The following is a 20,557-nucleotide window of genomic DNA, read 5'->3' as shown; positions in this document are numbered from 1 at the left end:
GCAACGTGTAACTGCTTTTCTATTATAGTGTTACCCGTCTTTGTCACTAACTCAGATCCGTACATACGGATGTGTGAGGGTCTATCTCTATGCTAGGCGCGGTCATTTAATTCCTCCGGTGTGCATATGTGCAGGGCTGCGAGATAACTTGGTCTGCTCTCCTACTTCTTGTTGCATTACTAGGCTAGGCTTCTTTCGGATAAATCCGCACATGTGGCCTGTCTGGCCCACTTTGTATTACCGGACTGGGATCTGCAGTTTGAAGCTGGTTGGCTTGAGTAAGACTTGATGAGTCTTGGATCATCGTTCTTCATCAAAGGCCGACCTTGCCCAGATATAGGAACCCGACGATCATCATATTCCAATATAAACAACTAGGGTAGAACTAAAGAATTTAGGTTCACTCTCTTAAAGCTTCTAAACTAAAGCAAATTAGTAGAAGAATGAGATGCAATGAAGCAGACAACTTTCATAAGAACAATACATTTTTATTAAATGATTTTTATTACTAACTATATTAAATTTAATAATAGCGAAATATTTATATCGACTCAAAATACAAGTGATCTTTTTATAAAAGAAATATATGAAATTAAGTTTTATATGTCTATGGTCTATCTAAGAATTTTCTACTAATAATAAGTTTAATTAGTACAAATTCTTCAACATATATATATATATATATATATATATATATATAAAGGTAACGTTGACTATGTAATTGGGGTTTTTTTTTTATATAAGCAAAAGAAAAATCTCATATAAATGCAATTATTTATAATTATTAATTATTTTTCAAAAAAGAATAAACATAAAGAAAGTTATTGTTAGTGGCTATAAAACACAGGCATGTTTCTGGCTATATATTTGCAGTTGAGTATTCCCACCACTCTTACCTAGCTTATAAGTGGTCTCCTTCTTCCCACTTGCTCTCTCACTAAAAAACACTCCATTAATTATATTTCATGGAATCCAAAGGCCAAGGCCATACACAAGATGGGACAGTGGATCTTCATGGTCGTCCTGTGCTTGCCTCCAAAACTGGGAAATGGAAAGCTTGTGCCTTTCTTGTTGGTAATTTAATTAACCATCTCTTACCTTCTTTTTTTTTTTCAATCTCGCAGTTAAATTTTTCATCCTTTTCTCTCTTCATTTAGCAAGCTAAACTTCCTTTCTTTTCTTTTCTTTTCTTTTGCAAGATTGATTATCGGTTGTGTTTCATAGGACAAACTCACTTTAATCCACTATAATCAAATAAAGATCATTGAAACGTAAAGCAACCATTAATCATTTAGCTTTTACTGCTCTCTCTCTCTCTCTCTCTCTCTCTCTGCATGAACTGCAAGCGTGAAACTTTAAGCTGAATTCTAGAGCAAAGCTTGAAAGATTGATTTTTTTTTCTTTTTTTACAAGATATTCTATGTATGTATGAATATGTATAATTGATCATCAACAGGGTATGAAACATTTGAGAGGATGGCTTTCTATGGAATAGCTTCAAATTTAGTGAATTACTTGACAACACAACTTCATGAAGACACAGTTTCATCAGTGAGGAATGTGAACAACTGGTCAGGTTCAGTGTGGATCACTCCAATTCTTGGTGCTTACATAGCAGATACTTACGTGGGTCGATATTGGACTTTCACTGTGTCTTCTCTTTTTTATGTCATGGTAATTTTAATTTATCATCTTTTTCTCCTCCACTATATGTATAATGCTCCTCTTTTTATTTATCTTTATTCATTTTTGTCTTCTACGATCTAACTAGAACCCCATTTGAAAATTTCTTCCTCTTGAAATGAATCTTTCTTTCTTTTTTCATATCATGAGAGGTTCATTTCACAATCTCTATCTCAATGCACTGATTGCACCACTTGTTTGGACTATATATTGAACTACCTACTTCTTGATAGCCAATTGGGTTCCTTTTCTTTGCTTGCGGGACCTATTAGAATTGCTAGTTTGATTTACACAAGCATAAGATTCAAGTTAGGCCTACAATTGACAGTAGCTTTCTTGTCTCATTTGAACTATGTTAAGGGAATTTATTGCCATTGTAGCCATTGAATTAGTGGAAAATGAGTTGCAACTGATTGAAATAGACTTAAATTTTTGTACTACTCATCTAAACCCTCACCTCCATAACTTAAAATTTTATTTGACTAACATGGAATTTGATTTTCTCTGAAGGGAATGATACTACTAACAATGGCTGTTTCATTGAAATCTATGAGGCCAACATGCATAAATGGAGTATGCAACAAGGCTTCTACTTCACAAGTTGCATTCTTCTACTCAGCTCTCTACATTGTGGCAATAGGTGCAGGAGGAACGAAGCCTAACATATCAACTTTTGGTGCAGACCAATTTGATGATTTTAACCCCCATGAGAAAAAGCTCAAGGTCTCCTTCTTTAACTGGTGGATGTTTAGCTCTTTTTTGGGAGCCCTATTTGCCACACTTTGTCTTGTTTACATACAAGAGAACATGGGATGGGGTTTAGGGTATGGTATCCCTACAGCTGGCCTTCTATTATCCCTATTCATTTTCTATTTAGGGACTCCACTTTACAGGCACAAAGTTAGAAAAACTAAGAGCCCTACAAGAGATCTGATTCAAGTCCCCATTGCTTCTTTTAAAAACAGAAAGCTTCAGCTCCCCAGTGATCCCTCAGAGCTTCATGAATTTGAGCTCCAGCATTATATTGATAGCGGAAAACGCCAACTCTATCCCACCCTAATTTTTAAGTAAGTTAACTAACTGTAAACTTATAATTTTAATCATGCTTTTTATCCGTTATAAAAAAGTAAGTAAATCGTTATCTAATATTATAACAATAGAGATAAAAACAATGTGTTCTCGAATCATTACTATTGATATATATTGATATATAATTATAGTTTAAGTATATAAGCCTGTAATTTACTAGCACCGCCTTATTCTATTTTGGTAGTGGTGGTAGGTAGAGAAGGAACCTCCTAAATTCATGTGCATAACTAGGAAATCTACTATGCCAAGAAGCAAAAACATTGTGGGGTTACTCTTTGAGATATGATAGATGTTGGTTAAAGTTCTTTCAATGTGCATGGATAAATAGTAATAGCTAGTACTGCTTTTTCTCCTCTTTCAATTAATGAATTGTCTTCCATTTCTGTCAAGTTGTTTCTATGTATAGCAATTGTCACAGTGCAATGGTGCGCTTCCATACCCGACCACTTCTTCATATCCAAACAAATTGTAGGTGAATGTCAATGGTGGAATCCTCCACTACATAGCATTAGTTGCAGTGTACTACAAAAAGTCTTCCTCTAAAATGAAGCCATCAAAACATCTCTCTTGGAAGCTTCACTTATAATTACAAAGTATACATTTGTGTTCTCAGGTTCTTGGACAAAGCTGCAATAAAAGATATCAACACAAGTGATAATTCAAGCCCACCATGCACAGTGACTCAAGTTGAAGGGACCAAGCTAGTCCTTGGGATGACACTGATATGGCTAGTGACCTTAATTCCAAGCATCATATGGGCACAAGTCAACACTCTTTTCGTCAAACAAGGAACCACCATGGACCGTAGCCTTGGCTCTAATTTTCAAATACCAGCTGCTTCACTAGGGAGCTTTGTTACACTCTCTATGCTTCTCTCTGTCCCAATGTACGATCGTTTCTTTGTTCCTTACATGCGTAAGAAAACTGGGAACCCAAGAGGAATCACACTTCTTCAAAGACTTGGAATTGGATTTGCGATCCAAGTTAGTGCCATAACAATAGCTTATGCAGTTGAACTTAGAAGAATGCATGTGATAAGGCTACACAACATCATGGGACCTAAACAAATTGTCCCAATGAGCATATCTTGGCTATTGCCTCAATATATTCTATTAGGAGTTGCAGATGTGTTTAATGCAATTGGGTTGCTGGAATTCTTCTATGATCAATCTCCTGAAGACATGCAAAGCCTTGGAACCACTTTCTTCACTAGTGGGATTGGAGTTGGGAATTTCTTGAACAGCTTTTTAGTGACAATAGTTGATAAGATCACAGGGAGAGGATCAGGAGGCAAGAGTTGGATTGGAAACAACTTGAATGATTGTCACTTGGATTATTATTATGGGTTCCTTTTGGTTATATCTACTCTTAATTTGGGAGCCTTTGTGTGGGCTTCAAGCAGATTCATATACAAGAAGGAAATCATAGCAGTTGATAATGAAGGTTGTGTTCAAGTGGAAGGGAAGAACTTGGACACATCTACTTTAGATTTACAAGTATAATTAGGTTATGGAGATTGAAATATGATTAATTAATTAATCACCATCACTCTCCTTGTAAGATATGAGTGTTAATTTTAGGTTCTTTGTTTTGTTGTTTTAATCCCAAATGTAAATATTATATCTTCCATAATAAATTAGCCCTAGTTTGAGATAAACTTTTTAAATTATTTATCATTTTTATTTCTTATTTTTTTAAATAAAAAATTATTATTTTAAACATGATAATTAATGAATAGAATGATTAAATTCACTGAATAAAAAAATAGCTACCATATTTCATCCATAAAAACTGTCGACAATGTATTTTATCATCTATTTTTATAATTAAAATATATTAAATTAAACATTAAACTTTTAAAATTATATATACTCAGATGTCAATGTTAAACAACTAGTGATTTGGTGAAGCCTTCACAAGAACATGATAAAGCCTATTATAATTTTAATATTTTATTTTTTGATTAAAAAAAATATTAAAACCCAACAAGACATTGATACTTGCTAAAATTATGTATAGAATAATCATATAAAGAAAAATGACATGTCTGTGCTTTCATGCTGACCTAATTGTACTTTTGGGCCCTTAAGAAGCTCAAAAGAAAATACAATGACCTTCCACCACATCCACATCACATAGTAAATTAATTTATATATCAAGAGTTTCAATTATTTAGCTAAATCATGTAGTAGCTGCTAGGTTTAGAACTTTATGAATTTAATGTATATTTTAAAATTATATTTCATAACTATATTATATGAAAGCCCAAATATGGTTAAGACTTGTCTTGTTCAACAATGGGCTAAGCCCTAATTTATGAAGCTCTGAATTCTAATATGTTTCAAGTCAAAGCCATGGAGATTCTATCTATGGAATTAATATACTTTCAATTAATTGTGAAATTTTAATTTTAAATCAGAAAGAAATGAATTTAAAAATGTGAACAGAATTTTATTTTATTTTAGTGTAAATGTTATTTGCTTTTGTGAAAATGAAAGAGTCCTAATTTTTAAAATAATACTCCCTTTTGTTCTGCTTAAATATGTTTTTTTTTTCAAATATTAATTAGTATTGATGTAGAATTTGAATAGCGATCTCTAATTTTGTAGAAAAGTTTGGTAAGCTAAGGTGGAAAATGTGATTAATAATTAAATCATTGTACTTGTAAAGCAATCTTAAAACTGCTCAATAATAATAATAATAATAATGGCAGTTTTGAGATTTATTCGTTATTAATCATAGAATAATTAACAAGCGGATAAATAGAAAGTCGATAACTATTAAGTATTGGATATTTTGATCACAGTTAAATCCATATAGGAAGGTCGGACAGTAATCTCATCAAAACTCGTTATGTAAGTCTACTCAGCAGTGCGTGATCTTAGTTTCGTGCAAATAAGTCAAATAGAAGAGAATTCGAGGTCATTGTAGAGAGATTCAATTTAATTGATTTAATAGGTCAGTGAGGCAATAAACCCCTGTATATTCAGGATTGTATTCACAAAGCGTTGAAAAGAATTAAACGACGGCTTGATAATAGAAAAAAATATAATACATTTATATATATAGCTCCATAGGATAATGATCGAAATAATTGTACTAGTATATTATACATCATTAAAAAATAAAAAGATAAAAGATAAAAGGATATAGGTATGAATCCACTGAATCAAATTCATAAACACATACTTTGAGTCTATAAAACACCAGAAAAAATATAAAATACTGAAGACCAGCACAAAGAAATTAATTAAGTCAGCAAAAATATTAAAAAGGTGGCACAACACAACCCATGAATAACCAAATAAAATTTTGTATGTTAAAAAAGCTTTGGAAAAGCTGAACTTTTCTATGTTTTGTCAATTAATTTATATTCTTTAAATCTTCACACAATATTCTAAATCCTTAAAATTAATAACAAATTTATCCAACTTTAAAATTTAATTCGAAGAAGTATTTATAATCCTACACGATACATAGACTTATTTTTTTAAAAAAATCCATGTTTAACTATGCCTCTATTTATTTTATAAAATATATTTTTTTAAAAATACTTTTTATATTTCAAACTTAAGGTATCAAAAAATTTAATTAACGAAAAATATTTATATATAATGAATTTTATCTAATTTTTCACGTATTGTGATTTTTATTAAGATTTTTTTATATAAATATACTAATAAATTGTATTTTTTAAATTAAAATTAAATAATAAAAAATAATTTAAAAAATATTTTTCACAAAAAATATTTTCTACAGAATACAAGTTATTTTTTTATAAATAAACGAAATCTAATTAACTAAATATTATTATAATAAATTCTACTGTGAATTTATTTATCCCTTATTTAGAATGGATAATTCAAAGAGAATTCAATTTTTTTTTATTAATATTTTTATTTAAAACATAAATTTTATTTTTCTTTAATTTATTTAAATTTTTTTTTATGAAATAAATCATATCAAATGGAGATAAAAGTACTATGTATCATACATGGACTTCATGCTTATAAAGAATAAAACATATCAATTGCATTGATATGTAGTATTATACACACCTTCCTCAAATTAAATATTTAATTGAATAAAGTTACATCTACTTTTGAAATTCTGCACTATTATACTAAATTTTAAAGAATTGAATTCATCACCCAAACAAACTTTAATGGCAATGAATTTTTTTTTTATTTGAAAAAAATACATTGATCATACACAAAAGAAAATGAAAATAGGAGGACGAAGGGGTCGATTTCACATGTCTCTTAGTTCCTAAGTAATTAACCAAATTTTAGAAATTGATGGTTTTCTGTGGGACCTTTGATTTTGACAAAAAATGTTACAAGAATCTTTGCCAAATTATCGATCTCCACAACAATTCACGATTACCAATATCAAATTATAATAAAATTCACATAAAATTTTTTATATAGATTGGATTAAGCAACGAATTGTAGTATATTCTTACTCAAAAATCTGTAGCTTAATTTCTGTTTAATTTTCACTAATCAATCTCAATCCCAATCACGATCCCATTTCCTTTTTCTAACGTAAATTTACAATGCCATGCACACATAAGAGACTACGTGTTAGGTTACCTGTCTTGTGTCGACCACAAGAATCCTAGAGGGAACTGTCTGTCTGTCTGTCTATATAAATCCCACTTTCCTTTCATTTCTTTTCAACGACACAAACCCAACTTCACTGTTGTGCTTAATTTAGTATCCCATTATGGCTTTTTCTTCAGTTTTTTTCAAGGCTCTTTCTCGTCTCCTTGTCTTCATCCCTCTGACTTCCATAGAAATCACCACTACCGATTCTCAACTTTCCACAAACTTCTACTCCAAATCTTGCCCTAACCTCTTTTCTGCTGTGAAACCTGTTGTTAAATCCGCCATTAACAAAGAGAAACGAATGGGTGCTTCCCTCGTTCGCTTGTTCTTCCATGACTGCTTCGTCAATGTAATTCTTTTCTCTTCTTTGCTTGTCATATAACTTAATTATGAGTTTGTTAAGTATTATTGTTGGAATTGTTTTCGAGTGAAATATCTTAAGGATATCAAAAAATTAATTTAAAAATTTTCAACTCCTCTGAAATCACTCTTTGATTCGAAAAATAAATATATAAATTAATAATATAATTATATAATTAAAAAATAAAAATATAAAAATTAATCATATATATGGTAAATAGATTAAGTCTCTATATATGATTGCTTGGTTTTATGTGATATGTGATAAGAAGTTTTCCATTGACAATTTTCTTCATCAAGTCATAAACTACTATAATTGGATCAACAAAATTATTTTATTTTATTTTTAATATAAATTGGTAGCTTAATTTAAAATTTGATGACAGGGATGTGATGGTTCAATTCTACTCGACGACACATCTTCTTTCACCGGAGAGAAAACTGCAATTCCAAATCGGGATTCAGTCAGAGGATTTGAAGTGATTGACGACATAAAATCTGCAGTTGAGAAGGCTTGCCCTGGTGTGGTCTCATGTGCTGACATTGTAGCCATTGCTGCTAGAGACTCCACTGTTATTGTAAGAGTTTTCGTTTTTTTCTATAGAAAATTTCAAGTTGTAATTAATTAATGAATTAATCATGGTAATTGATTTAGCTTGGAGGTCCAACTTGGAATGTCAAACTTGGAAGAAGAGATGCTAAAACGGCAAGCCTTTCTGCTGCTAATAATGGCCTTCCACCTGCTACTTTTAACTTGAACCAACTCATTTCAATATTCAATGCTCTTGGCCTTTCAACCAGAGACTTGGTTGCATTATCTGGTTAGCTCTCTCTCTCTCTCAAATTCCTTTCGCATGAGCAACTGAACATACAACGAATCTCTTTTTTTTTTTTTTCCAAACCAAAGATGGTTAATCTATGTTATTTTAATAATATGGGCTAGCTTATATCAACCTTTTATCATTTTTATAAATCCCATCTCTTAATTATGATTTTTTTTAATATCAAAAAAATTTTTATTAATGCCACCTAAAAAATATTTAGTATGACACAGATGACTCAACTCATGATCAATACAAATTTAATATATTAATTAGAATAATTATAATATCAATTCTTACAATGCAGTCTAACCGATTCAAATAACTTTTTTAATCGAAGAAGTTATTATTATTTAGTTTTTATATTATAGAAAAATTTATTAATTAGTTTATCAATTTAGTCTGGTAGTAAGTATATCTGAATAAATATGGAATATCTCAAGTTTTACTCCCTCAATTTCCATTTTAAAAAAATTATTATTTAGTTCTTGTAATTTAAAAAAACTCACTCATTAATCAATCTCTCATATTTGTAAGAAATCTAATAATTATGATTTTTTTTACCGTACTTAATGATTAAAATTAATAGAAAAATAAATTAATAAATTTTTTAAAATATTAAAAATATTTTAATATATTTTTTGAAATCGAAAAATATTATAAATTTTTTTAAAAAAACATGTGACAGCAGGATCGCACACAGTTGGACAAGGAAGGTGTCGTTTAGGGCAAGAATATATAATGAGACAAATATAGACAGTTGGTACTCTTCCAATTAAAAAAAATTTATTATTTAGTTCTTACAATTTAAAAAAATCTATTAATCAATCTTTCATGTTTGTAAGAAATTTAATAATTATGATTTTTTTTGCCATATTTAACAGCCAATAAAAAAAATTTTATTATTTAGTTCTTACAATTTAAAAAAATCTATTAATCAATCTCTCATGTTGATAAGAAATTTAATTAAAATTAATAGAGAAATAAATTAATAAATTTTTTAAGATATCAAAAGTGTTTTAATGTATTTTTTAAAATCGAAAATTCAAATAATGAGTTTTGTCATAAAATATTATAAAAAATTATTTTTAAAAAATATGTTACAGGATTGCACACAGTTGGACAAAGAAGGTGTACATCGTTTAGGGCAAGTATATATAATGAGATAAATATAGACGGTCGGAAATCTCACAATTCTCAATCGCCATTTAAACAAAAAAATATTATTATTTAATTTTTATAATTTAAAAAAATTTATTAATCAGTTTCTCATATTTATAAGAAGTCTAATATTTATGATTTCTTGTTACCGTATTTAATGACTAAAATTAATAGAGAAATAAATTAATAAATTTTTTAAGATATCAGAAACGTTTTAATGTATTTTTTGAAGTTCAAAAACCAAATAATGAGTTTTGCCATAAAATATTATACAAGTTTTTAAAAAAAATTGTGTTACAGGATCGCACACAGTTGGACAAGGAAGGTGCATATCGTTTAGGGCAAGAATATATAACGAGACAAACATAGACAGTGGGTTTGCTAAGACAAGGAGATCAAAGTGTCCAAGTACCAATGGGACAGGAGACAACAACTTGGCACCACTTGATTTGCAGACTCCTACTCGTTTTGACAACAAGTACTTCAAGAACTTGCTTAATCAGAAGGGCCTCCTCCATTCTGATCAGCAATTGTTCAATGGTGGATCCACTGATTCCATAGTTCGCACCTACAGCAATTCCCAAAGCACTTTCTTCTCTGATTTTGTTACTGGCATGATCAAGATGGGAGATATCAGTCCACTTACTGGATCCAAAGGAGAGATCAGGAAGAATTGTAGGAGGGTTAATTAATTAAAATTGTGGGTATTGACTTTTATCTTAAAAGGATAAATTAGGTTGTTTGAAACTTTTGTTGGGTATGTGTTTTAGAATTTAGATTATGGTGGTGATTTTTCATTAATCACAAAAGCAAAGAAAAAAAAAATCAAAGTATGCGGTGTATCTTTCAAGGACACTTGTATTCAATTGGTTTGTATCAATTTCTATTAATACAAAAACTTTGTTTTATTAATTATATATAAATAAATATATCAAAAAATATATTCTATATTATAAAACGTCACGTCAACACATATATGGCATAACAAAATGAAGATTCAGAATTATTTAAAAAAAAAATTACCAATAAGTATGATTGATTTTTCTTTACTTTTAAAATGTGACAAGATAAGGGGATTATGAATTTGAATCTCTGAATGGTTAATTCATCAGCAACAGATTCTAGTGCTGGGGCAGGGTGTAGCCCAAGCTCACTATTGGGCTAGCGAGTTGGGTCGGAAACTAAGTTGTTGGATTATTTGGCCCCCAAATGTTCTCTTTCTAGTTTGATAGGTTGGTTCTACACTAGATATCGTATCCTCCAAAAAAAAAAAAAAAATTTAGAAATGTAGATTATATTCTAATTTTTGATGACTAGGGTTCCAAATTTTGCAGGCTACACTCATTTGAGCATAGCATAGCATATGACAGGATTTTTTTTAAAAGAAATTAAATATCTTCAATTTGAAATAGTTGATGAGATCATGGAGGGATATTCTTTATATTGGTCCTTATCTCACGCTTAGTTTATTGTTATAGTTATAATAAATAACTAAGCTTTTCAATTAAATCATTGTGGGAATCTCATATAATTAAATTGGTTAGAACAATCCTAATTTTTTTTAAAAAAAAGCAATTAAATTAATACAATAAAAAGGGTGTTTAATTAACTGTTAATTATCATATATTTTAATAATCTACCTTAAATTCTCAATCTTACAAAGCTTTGTCAAACCCACATAAATGCTATAATATATATTAATATATTTTCCTCAAATTAAGCACCCTAGAGGCATTTTTATTCATAAAAATAAACAGCTAGCTGTGTAGTCTGAGTTTGCAGGACCCTCCCTTATATAGTCTAATAAATATTTGTATAATGTTTAACATTTAGAAGAAATATTATTATTTTTTATATAAATAATCATAATCTACTAACTAGTTTAATTTATTTCCTATTTTCATATCGAGATTTGAGAATTTGCATGTGCCTGTGAGATAAAAATAATATTCACAATTAGACATTACTCAAATAATATATTAATCTTGAATTTGAAAGTTTTTAAGTTAATTTCTTTCTATTAGAAATGATAATGCATCGAGTATTTTTAGATATTTAATTTAATTGAAATTTAATAAAATAAATATAAATAGTATACGATTATTGTTAGATCGTTGGCATTCAACTTGAAATTGAGTCCTAAAAAGAGAGTCAGACCCAAAATCCATCAGAGTCTACTACATAAATTGATCCATCAGCACTCCATCCAATCCGTAATTGAAAAAGGCCGGGTTCACCAGGAGTCCGGACTCATTAGAGGAGATCCAACTCATCTAACGTGACGAGTAGAAGGAAATCAAGCCCAAATATGCTAAGACCCTATTAGCACGGGCGCCGAAAAGGAATTAAATTGCCGCTTAACGAGGATGGACAGGCAGGCACGCTCATACGTACAGTTCTATATAACAATGGCATGTGACACTCTATTGCCTGTACAGTTCTATATAACAATGGCATGTGGTACTATAGTAGAGTGTCGGTTATATATTACTAAAAAATAAGAAAAAAATGAATAAAAGAGAAAAGTACGATTTATCTAAATTAAATTTTTCCACACACATAAATTTTATTTCTCTCTAGATTTCAGGTCATCAATATACAAGTGAATTTAAAATTGAATTTAAGTTTAAAATTAATATATATAATAAATTTAGGTGAATTTTGAATATATATGATAAATTTTCACAGATTCGCAACCCGTTTCCATTTGAAAGTTAAACATAGCAGATCAATGAAAAGCTATCCCCTTTTGTTTAAGCTCAAAAAGAAGGGAGTTTTCATATTCTTGATGTTCTCGAATTTTATATTATCCTTCTGGTAGAAGTGTCGGCAAGGAATTGTGTAATAACTAAGTATTCTTAGTAAATATATGTTGGAGCTTTCAACTTATTTTTTATTAATTAATTTTAATTTAAACTATATTAATAAATAACTCTGTAAAAAACTAAACTAGTCTTAGTTTCTATTTCTCACATCTAAATGTCAAAGAATTAATTCAATAGATATAAATTTTACCAATTAAATCATTTTTTTTTAATTATAAACTTCATGCATTGTTTTATATGCGAAGTGCACTTTTAAAACCCAAGAAAAATACTTACTTTTTTTTAAAATTATAAATTAATAATAATTTATTTACTAAATTTTTAATATTTTTTTATCAGATTTCCAACTACATCATAAGATCCATAACACCCCTATTTACTATGCGGTCTCTAAAGATTTTTTTTTTTTTTTTTTTTGAACGAGCAGTGAGCTTTACTGAACACTTATTGATTTAAATGCATTTTTTAATGTGTCAAAAATTTAATTTATTAGTTTTAAATATAAATTAATAATGAGATATAAATTATTATTTTATTTATAATAATTATTTTTGGATAATATATAAGAAATAGAAGTTGCACTAAAGGACCTGGTACGTAGGATGCCACTATTTGAAGCAACCATGACATGAGACCGGTTTCAGTCACATCTTCAGGGTTTTCTAGAGCCTAAATCACAACAGCTTTTTTATATATATATTTTTTATTATCCTTTCTGAGATTTATATATATATATATATATATATATATATTAAATATTTTTCTTATAATTATGTAAAGTTGATAGAAATTGGGTTATAATTATGTAAAAGAAAAAAAATTCCACATTTAATAAATGTATTAGCATGTAATAATAATAATTTCGAAAGAGAACAAAATAGAAAATAGTATGAAAGATTGCATGAAAATTGAATTATTAATGAAAATAATTAATAAGATTCCAATCCACTCAAGCTCAAATCCACACGCCAAGGAAACCCTAACTTATTGAGGAAATAATTAATAGAGCTGCCAATTCCATTGACTATCTAACAAATACATCTACCTCTACTACTCTATACCTTCAATTTCAACTATACAAACATACCCTTCATTTAATTACCTCTTTAATTTAATTATTTTCTCATAATCTCTTCTCTGATAGGATGATCAAACTCGATAATACTAATAATTTCATTTTTATATGTTATCTTTTACGAATTATTTTATTTAAATTTAGTTACTGTTTTGAAAAAAAATTAAAATTTATTTTTTGTAATTTTACTTTTATCTCTCTTAAATACAATAACTATTTTTATGATTTTTTAAAATTAAATTATCTTATTATTTAATTTCCTTTTTTCTTTTAATTATTTTCCACTTTTCTAGTGATAGATTAATGAGGAGAATCATTGAAATTAGAGTAATTAAGTGAAATAAAGAATGATTTAATCAAATTGAGGGTTTAATACCATTTAAATAATTTAACTACTTTATTAATCAATATGTGTAAATTCCTAAAAAAATGAATAGAGGAAGTATTAATAGTTGTCTAACTTAAACATTAATAATTAATATTTGTTACCCTTTCATGTTCTGGAATCCAAAGATACAAAGAAAATAGAATTTATAAACATGTAAGAAAAGTAACATATTCTCCTTTTATTTCTTTTTTCTTTATTTTTTTTTAGTAACACATAACTATTATTCTGTTACGGTGCCATATGTCCATGTCACATAGACCCGTACATACAGACGTATCAGCGTATCTATTTCTGTCAGACGCCTGCATATAACGTATTCTCCTTTTATTTTTTTTTTCTTTATTTTTTTAGTAACACATAACTATTATTCTGTTACGGTGCCATATGTCCATGTCATATAGACCCATACATACAGACGTATCAGCGTATCTATTTCTGTCAGACGCCTGCATATATGTTGATAGAGCTGTGAGATAGCTGGGTCTGCTCTCTTTTACCTTCCGTCACGTCACTGAACTAGACTCTCCTCTAATAAATCAAAGCATAGAATCGGTCCGGTCTGCTTTAGTCACGGACCGAATGACGCGATGATGGGTCGGCCTGCTCAGTGAAATCTATTGAGTTTTGAGCCTATTTTTTTCTTTAAGACTCAGTCTCGAACTAAATACCAAAAGCATAGCAGTCATCATCCTTTACTCTCCCTCGAATATTACAAAATACATACGTCTGTGTTTATAAATAATTAGTAATCGATCGAATATTCTAATACATATGTCTATGTTTATAAATAATTAGTAATTTTCAGCTAAGGATAATTTTTTAATTAGTAATATAAATTCACATTATGGACACACATTAAGTATTAAATATTTAAAAATAATGACCACAAATGAAGAAATTATATTATTTGCATTTTATAATAAACCTTATATTTAAAGAAAAAAAAAACATTCTACATGTATAGGTCATTTTTTTTAAAAGTGACATATAATAAACAATAAGGTTGGATTGTTCACAGAACTATACTTAAATTTAATTTTAATAATATTATTATTATATTTAAAAAAAATTCTGTGAATATGTTTTTTTATTAGTACCTCTAATAAGAGCAGTAATTATTAAATCTTTCTACATTAGACTACAGAATGAGAGGAGGAAAAGTTGGAAGAAGAGGAAAAACTATAATAGAAATTTCACATTGCTCTTGTTGAAGAGTTGAGAATTATTATTTTAATGACATAATTGAGGTTGCTATTTATGATGAGATCATGTGAGAGTTTAAATTCTAATGCAAAATCCATAGCTTATATTATCATATATATGGAGACTTTCAAAACTATATGATATTCTGATTTTATTGGTTCAAGAAAAATCATTAAGAACTTGCAGAATAGAAAAAATCTGTAAATACTTTAACTAATAATAGTAAAATATCCATATATTTTTATAATTAGAGTCTACTATAATTTAACACACATTTTAATTGACTAAATGTATACGCTCGGATATAAAATAAAATTTTTTTCTCTGACTAGGAAAAATAATTAATTGCACCATTAATCCCTCTTCTCACATGCTATTCACCAGCTGATAAAAGAAGCAATCTAAATAATATGATTGATGAAATTAGACAAAAATGAAAAATGCTATGACAAATTCCTTTCTAACATAAAAAAGAAATGAAAGAAAAGGAAATAGGATTGTAAGAACCTCATAAAATAATAGAAATGAAGAATCTTCAAACACTCGTAGTTTTTCCAACTATTCATTACAAGGGTAATAGAGGAATATAGCAAATGTAATAAAATATAAAATAATAATAATAATAAAAAAAAGGGCTTCTCCTACATGTTTTCCAAGTATTGTAAACATAACCAATACTTAAGAGGTTTCTAATCTCTATATGGGGATTATCACAGCCATACCTTTTGTCTCCCATCACTTGAAGCAACATTTAGAATCTTCATCAATGGCACTGACTAACATGTCGAGAAAATTGTCTGTAGTGATCCAGCTAGCATACATTCACACACATTAATCAATTTCAATGGAGTTGTTAATTAAGCCATTGATGAACCTTGAATCTTTTGCAAGTTCATGTCCTCAAGTTATAGAAATTTTCAAGCATAATTCTAATGGAAGAAGTAGTTAAGGTCATAGATAGGTAGATGGTTTCAAGAGACATGACAATAAGAGAAGTGAAAAACAAGAAAATTCAGTATCAAAAAAAAAAAAAGAAAAAGTGGAGAAGATAGAAACATATCAACCAACAATATCTAAAGACTTGATATATAGGCCTCAATCAAGGTTTTAATTAACAGTAATTAATCCAAAACTAATTAAACAATCCCCCCAAGAAGTTTTGTATTTGCTCAACCTGATGATTCATAATGGCAAGAAATTTTTAGTTAACCAAAGAAGGAGACATTTTCATTTGAAATGGTGCTATAATCGGTGGCACTGGTTGCCTGGTGATGAGTGTAAATGGAAGAAGAAGATGAAAGAGGAGAAAGAGGAGGAGGGGGAGGAGGAGGAGGAGGAGGGGGAGGCAGCGTCGTCGGCGGAGGAGGTAGAGATGGAGATTGTGCAGCAACAGAAACGGCCCCAGTAGAAAGCAAAGCTACATGAGAAGAAGGTAGAATATTTGCTTCTCTATATTTGTATTTGAGAATTTCAGCCCTTACTGCATTAAGTTCAGCTTGTAAGGACTGAACTTGTTGCTGCAAAGCTGAAATTGCACCCATGCATCCATAAACAGGATCTCTTAGCCTTACATTAGCTTCATATACAAGACTATTGGCTGCATCTGCTCTTTGGCCCTCTGGAACCTCCTGAAATTAATGTCCAAATATTACATAAACCATCAAGAACAAGAATTTCGTAATAGATTTTTTTTTTTTCAATTAACATTTCGCTATGACTGAAACTTGAACTCAAAATCTGAACCCATGTAGGATGGATAGGGTTTAGTGTAAATTACCATTAGCATCTTGGAGACATTACTGGCACCAAAAACTTTGTGAACAGAAGCAAACTTTTGGGGTTCATGTGGGGAGAAATATGGAGAAAAGGGACATTCTTGAGCACATCTTCTTCTCAAGAGCTTACAAGCAGCACAAGGAGTAATTGTATTTAGGGTTCCAGGTGGACCCAACATGTGTCTTCTTCCCATTTGAGATGAGACATCTGATTCTCTCTTGATCTTCTTCCCTATCTCATCAAATCTCTCCCTAAATACACAATAAAAATAAGAATAATTTAATGGTAAAATTAAACTACTCATCATATATTGAAAAAAAAAAAAGAGTAAGTGTTAGTTATAGAGCAGGCATCAACATGGTTAAAAGGGAATATATATGATTCCAACCTCATGGAAAGAAACTTAATAGCTTCAAACTGCTAGATAAAGAAAACTATATATCTACCTAGGGTTGTAGAGGCATGCATATATTTACATCTTTTTTTCTTAATATTTACATAGAGAGAGAGAGAGAGAGAGAGAGATTTTGAACTTGTTACCTTTCTCTGGACATTCAGGCATGCCTCTCTAGGTATGGAGGAGGAGGAGGAGTTGCAGAAAGAGAGAGGTTGAAGAGAAGAAGAAATGAGAAATAAGAAGAAAGAAGAAGAAGAAGAGAGTACTTGAAAGGCAAGATATAAAAGGCAAAGTGGACCAAAGAGGCTTATGTTAATAAAAGAAATAATAGACAGAAATATATATAAAGAGCCACAAATGAGAAGCTAATTTCTTTTTTTTTTTTTTTTTTGTTTTGTTTTCTTGTTGGTGTACTAGGATTTCAGCAATTGCAGAAAGATAAGATTAATGGTGAGATTGAATAGCCAGCTCTGATCTCTGCTTGCTCACGTGTGACTTCTTAAATGTGTGTTTGACTTTCTTGAAATCAACTTACTAGAGTTTATATACATATTAAATATTGGATTTGATTAATTCTTCCATAGGGTACATGTGGGTCTTTGCTTCTTTCTCAGAAGAGTTATTAATTAATGTTTCCATTATCAAAATGCATAATTAATTTTCTGTTAATCCACCTTAAACAAACCATTAAAAGGCTTAAATTAAGACGATTATCATCGTCATCAACAATATGTACTTCGTTAATTAGGCTACCCTAGCTATCTATCTATATATATAGCTACACTCGCCATGTTAGTTTCTTGTCAATATCAGAACCCACCTTCACTAAAAAGATCATATATGGTATCTAGTTCTAAAAATTTTAAATAAAAAAAAATAAAATGAATTTCATGATCACGTATAAGAACCGCAATCTACACCATTTCTAAGATGGATACATAGCTAATTGCAGTCCTTTGATTCTCCAAACAAACCTAAAAGTTGTTGATAAATTCTTAATTTACTATTGACTACAGCAGTGTTTCGTTTGGTTCAGTGACTTTAGAGACAATTGCAAGGAGAAAATTATGTATCCTGCAAATGTAAAATAGACATTTTTCACAGAAAAAGATTGAACACCTTTGCAGACAGTAAGATGGTTATAATATGTGAATCCCATGATGACAGATTGATGCATGTGATGATCATGGAAGACATCTCACCTACAATTTTTCATATATGGAAAGCATTATAATTCAAGAATCTTGCAAATTTTGCTAGAATTTTTTTCTATTTAAAAATATTATAACTTCTATCTAAAATCATCATTTGCTAATTTCTTATTGTTAACTGTCTAAATCAAGTGATAACAATTTTTCATTTCGATTAACTTAATTATTAATTGTTTAAATCAACCTATACACGACCAAATTGTCGTGATCAGAATTTTCTTATTTCAATCTAAATCCATATTAATCAAAAACAAAAAGTATTTAGTTAAATTATTTATTTAGTTCATTTATTTTTAAAAATATATTAAATAATTCTTATTTTATAGTCCGTTAACTATTTAAATATATAAATAATTAAATAATTAATGACTTAAAAATATATAAACTATTTAGTATACTTTTAAAAATAATAAAATTAAATAATTAATTTTACTAAATAATAACAAGTTAATAGTAAATTTTTCTAATAAAAGAAATGTTCATATATAAATATATATAAAACCTATGTTTTAGTGAATGAAAAAATATACAGTAATAAATTTACAGAAAGCTCGAACGAATATAAAATTAAATTTAATAATCATGAAAAGCCATCACACCTTTTCATTAATTTGTATTTTAATTAAAAAAATTTTAACTCTGTAAAAAAAATCAAAATTTTCAACATTCATGTAAACTATACCTTATTTTTAATTGAAATTTAAGGAGAATGTGTCACTGACAGTAGTGAGAGTATTTTAATATTTTTTGTCAAATAGAAAATCTAAAAAATTAAATGTATATATTTATTATTAGATTAAATCTAAAAAAATATTTTAATATTATAAAATAAGATTCACATATCACATAGTAATTAAAAAGATTAGATAATTTGAAAATGTTTTTGAAAACTAGGGGCAGAAGATACACTATTTCTAATCAACTAAGATTGTTATGAATTCACTAACTCTTACAATCCTTATCATTCAGTAGCTTTTACGGTTCAAGAATAAATTAAATTTTTATGAATATGAAAATTTTAGATTATTTTTACTAAATTAAATTACAAATTTACATAAATGTATGAATTCATTTTGTGATTAGGCCTTGCTAGAATAATATTTGATATTATATTTATTAAGTTCATTTTCAATATAAAATCAAAGCTTAGGATAAATATATTCACACAATTAAAATTTATTTGTTTCAATCTGATTTTACAGAAAATTATTATTAATATAAATAAGAGTTAAAAAAAGCGAAAGCCAAAACTAAAATAATTTTCATTGTTTTGATAGAATATATGTAATTCGAAGATAGATAGATAGTTTTATTTTTAAAAAAAAAAAAATTATTGGGTGTGAATATTGGAGGTGTGACCTATCAAAGTGGGTGGTGAAAGGGAGGGAAATGGCTATATAAATATATGGAGGGATGGATTGATTAAATTATAATGTGAGAGTGAGAGATAGATTTGCTTAGATTGCAATCAAAATGGCAATGGCAATGGCAATGGCAATGCCACCACCATCTCATTCTTTTCTTGTTTGACCCTTATTTTGTGGCTAATAAATCGCCCCTTTGTTCTCTCTTTCCCCAACCTAACTCTCCCAACCCCCCTCCATCTCTCTCTCTCTCATTTCACCAAAACCCATAAGAAGAACTCACCCATATCTTCATTTTTTTCTTCTCTAAAGCCCTAACTCAATTCATCATTTCATGGTACTCTATAACTTCACTTATTATCTTAAACTCGAAAACTTCACTTATTATCTTAAACTCGAAATTTTGTGAGTACACATCATAAAATATTTATTGAAATTGTAAAAAATTTTTACCCACATTAAAATTTATAAACATTCAATTAATAAAAAAATATTTATATGTTTTTATGAGTTCTATTATGATTTTATTATATATAATATATTGCCGGATATACTTATTCGATAACGCTTTCACATATATCAGTTAAATATTGA

General features: G+C 28.9%; 3 protein-coding genes across 3 annotated transcripts; 2 read left to right on the top strand and 1 right to left on the bottom strand.

Moving 5' to 3' along the window:
• Window positions 1–866: 866 nt before the first annotated feature.
• Window positions 867–4,429, top strand: LOC110624373 (protein NRT1/ PTR FAMILY 5.1). Its single transcript, XM_021769468.2, has 4 exons — window positions 867–1,074; window positions 1,457–1,674; window positions 2,194–2,750; window positions 3,386–4,429. The coding sequence occupies exons 1-4, from the start codon at window positions 966–968 to the stop codon at window positions 4,272–4,274; spliced, it is 1,773 nt and encodes a 590-aa protein (XP_021625160.1). The 5' UTR covers window positions 867–965; the 3' UTR covers window positions 4,275–4,429.
• A 3,010-nt stretch (window positions 4,430–7,439) lies between these two features.
• LOC110624549 (peroxidase P7) lies at window positions 7,440–10,636 on the top strand. The gene is made up of 4 exons (XM_021769746.2): window positions 7,440–7,731; window positions 8,129–8,320; window positions 8,398–8,563; window positions 10,025–10,636. The coding sequence occupies exons 1-4, from the start codon at window positions 7,501–7,503 to the stop codon at window positions 10,414–10,416; spliced, it is 981 nt and encodes a 326-aa protein (XP_021625438.1). The 5' UTR covers window positions 7,440–7,500; the 3' UTR covers window positions 10,417–10,636.
• Window positions 10,637–15,734: 5,098 nt separating this feature from the next.
• LOC110624565 (LOB domain-containing protein 15) lies at window positions 15,735–17,753 on the bottom strand. The gene is made up of 3 exons (XM_021769761.2): window positions 17,532–17,753; window positions 16,993–17,242; window positions 15,735–16,843 (listed from the first exon to the last, which is right to left on the bottom strand). Exons 1-3 carry the CDS (start codon window positions 17,543–17,545, stop codon window positions 16,421–16,423), a joined length of 687 nt encoding a protein of 228 aa, XP_021625453.1. The 5' UTR covers window positions 17,546–17,753; the 3' UTR covers window positions 15,735–16,420.
• Between the last annotated feature and the right edge of the window lie 2,804 nt (window positions 17,754–20,557).

The sequence above is a fragment of the Manihot esculenta genome, chromosome 10 (assembly GCF_001659605.2).
Source record: "Manihot esculenta cultivar AM560-2 chromosome 10, M.esculenta_v8, whole genome shotgun sequence".
NCBI classification, from domain to species: Eukaryota; Viridiplantae; Streptophyta; class Magnoliopsida; order Malpighiales; family Euphorbiaceae; genus Manihot; species Manihot esculenta.
The sequence above is the reverse complement of the archived record's forward strand: the minus strand, read 5'-3'. Positions and strand labels throughout refer to the sequence as shown.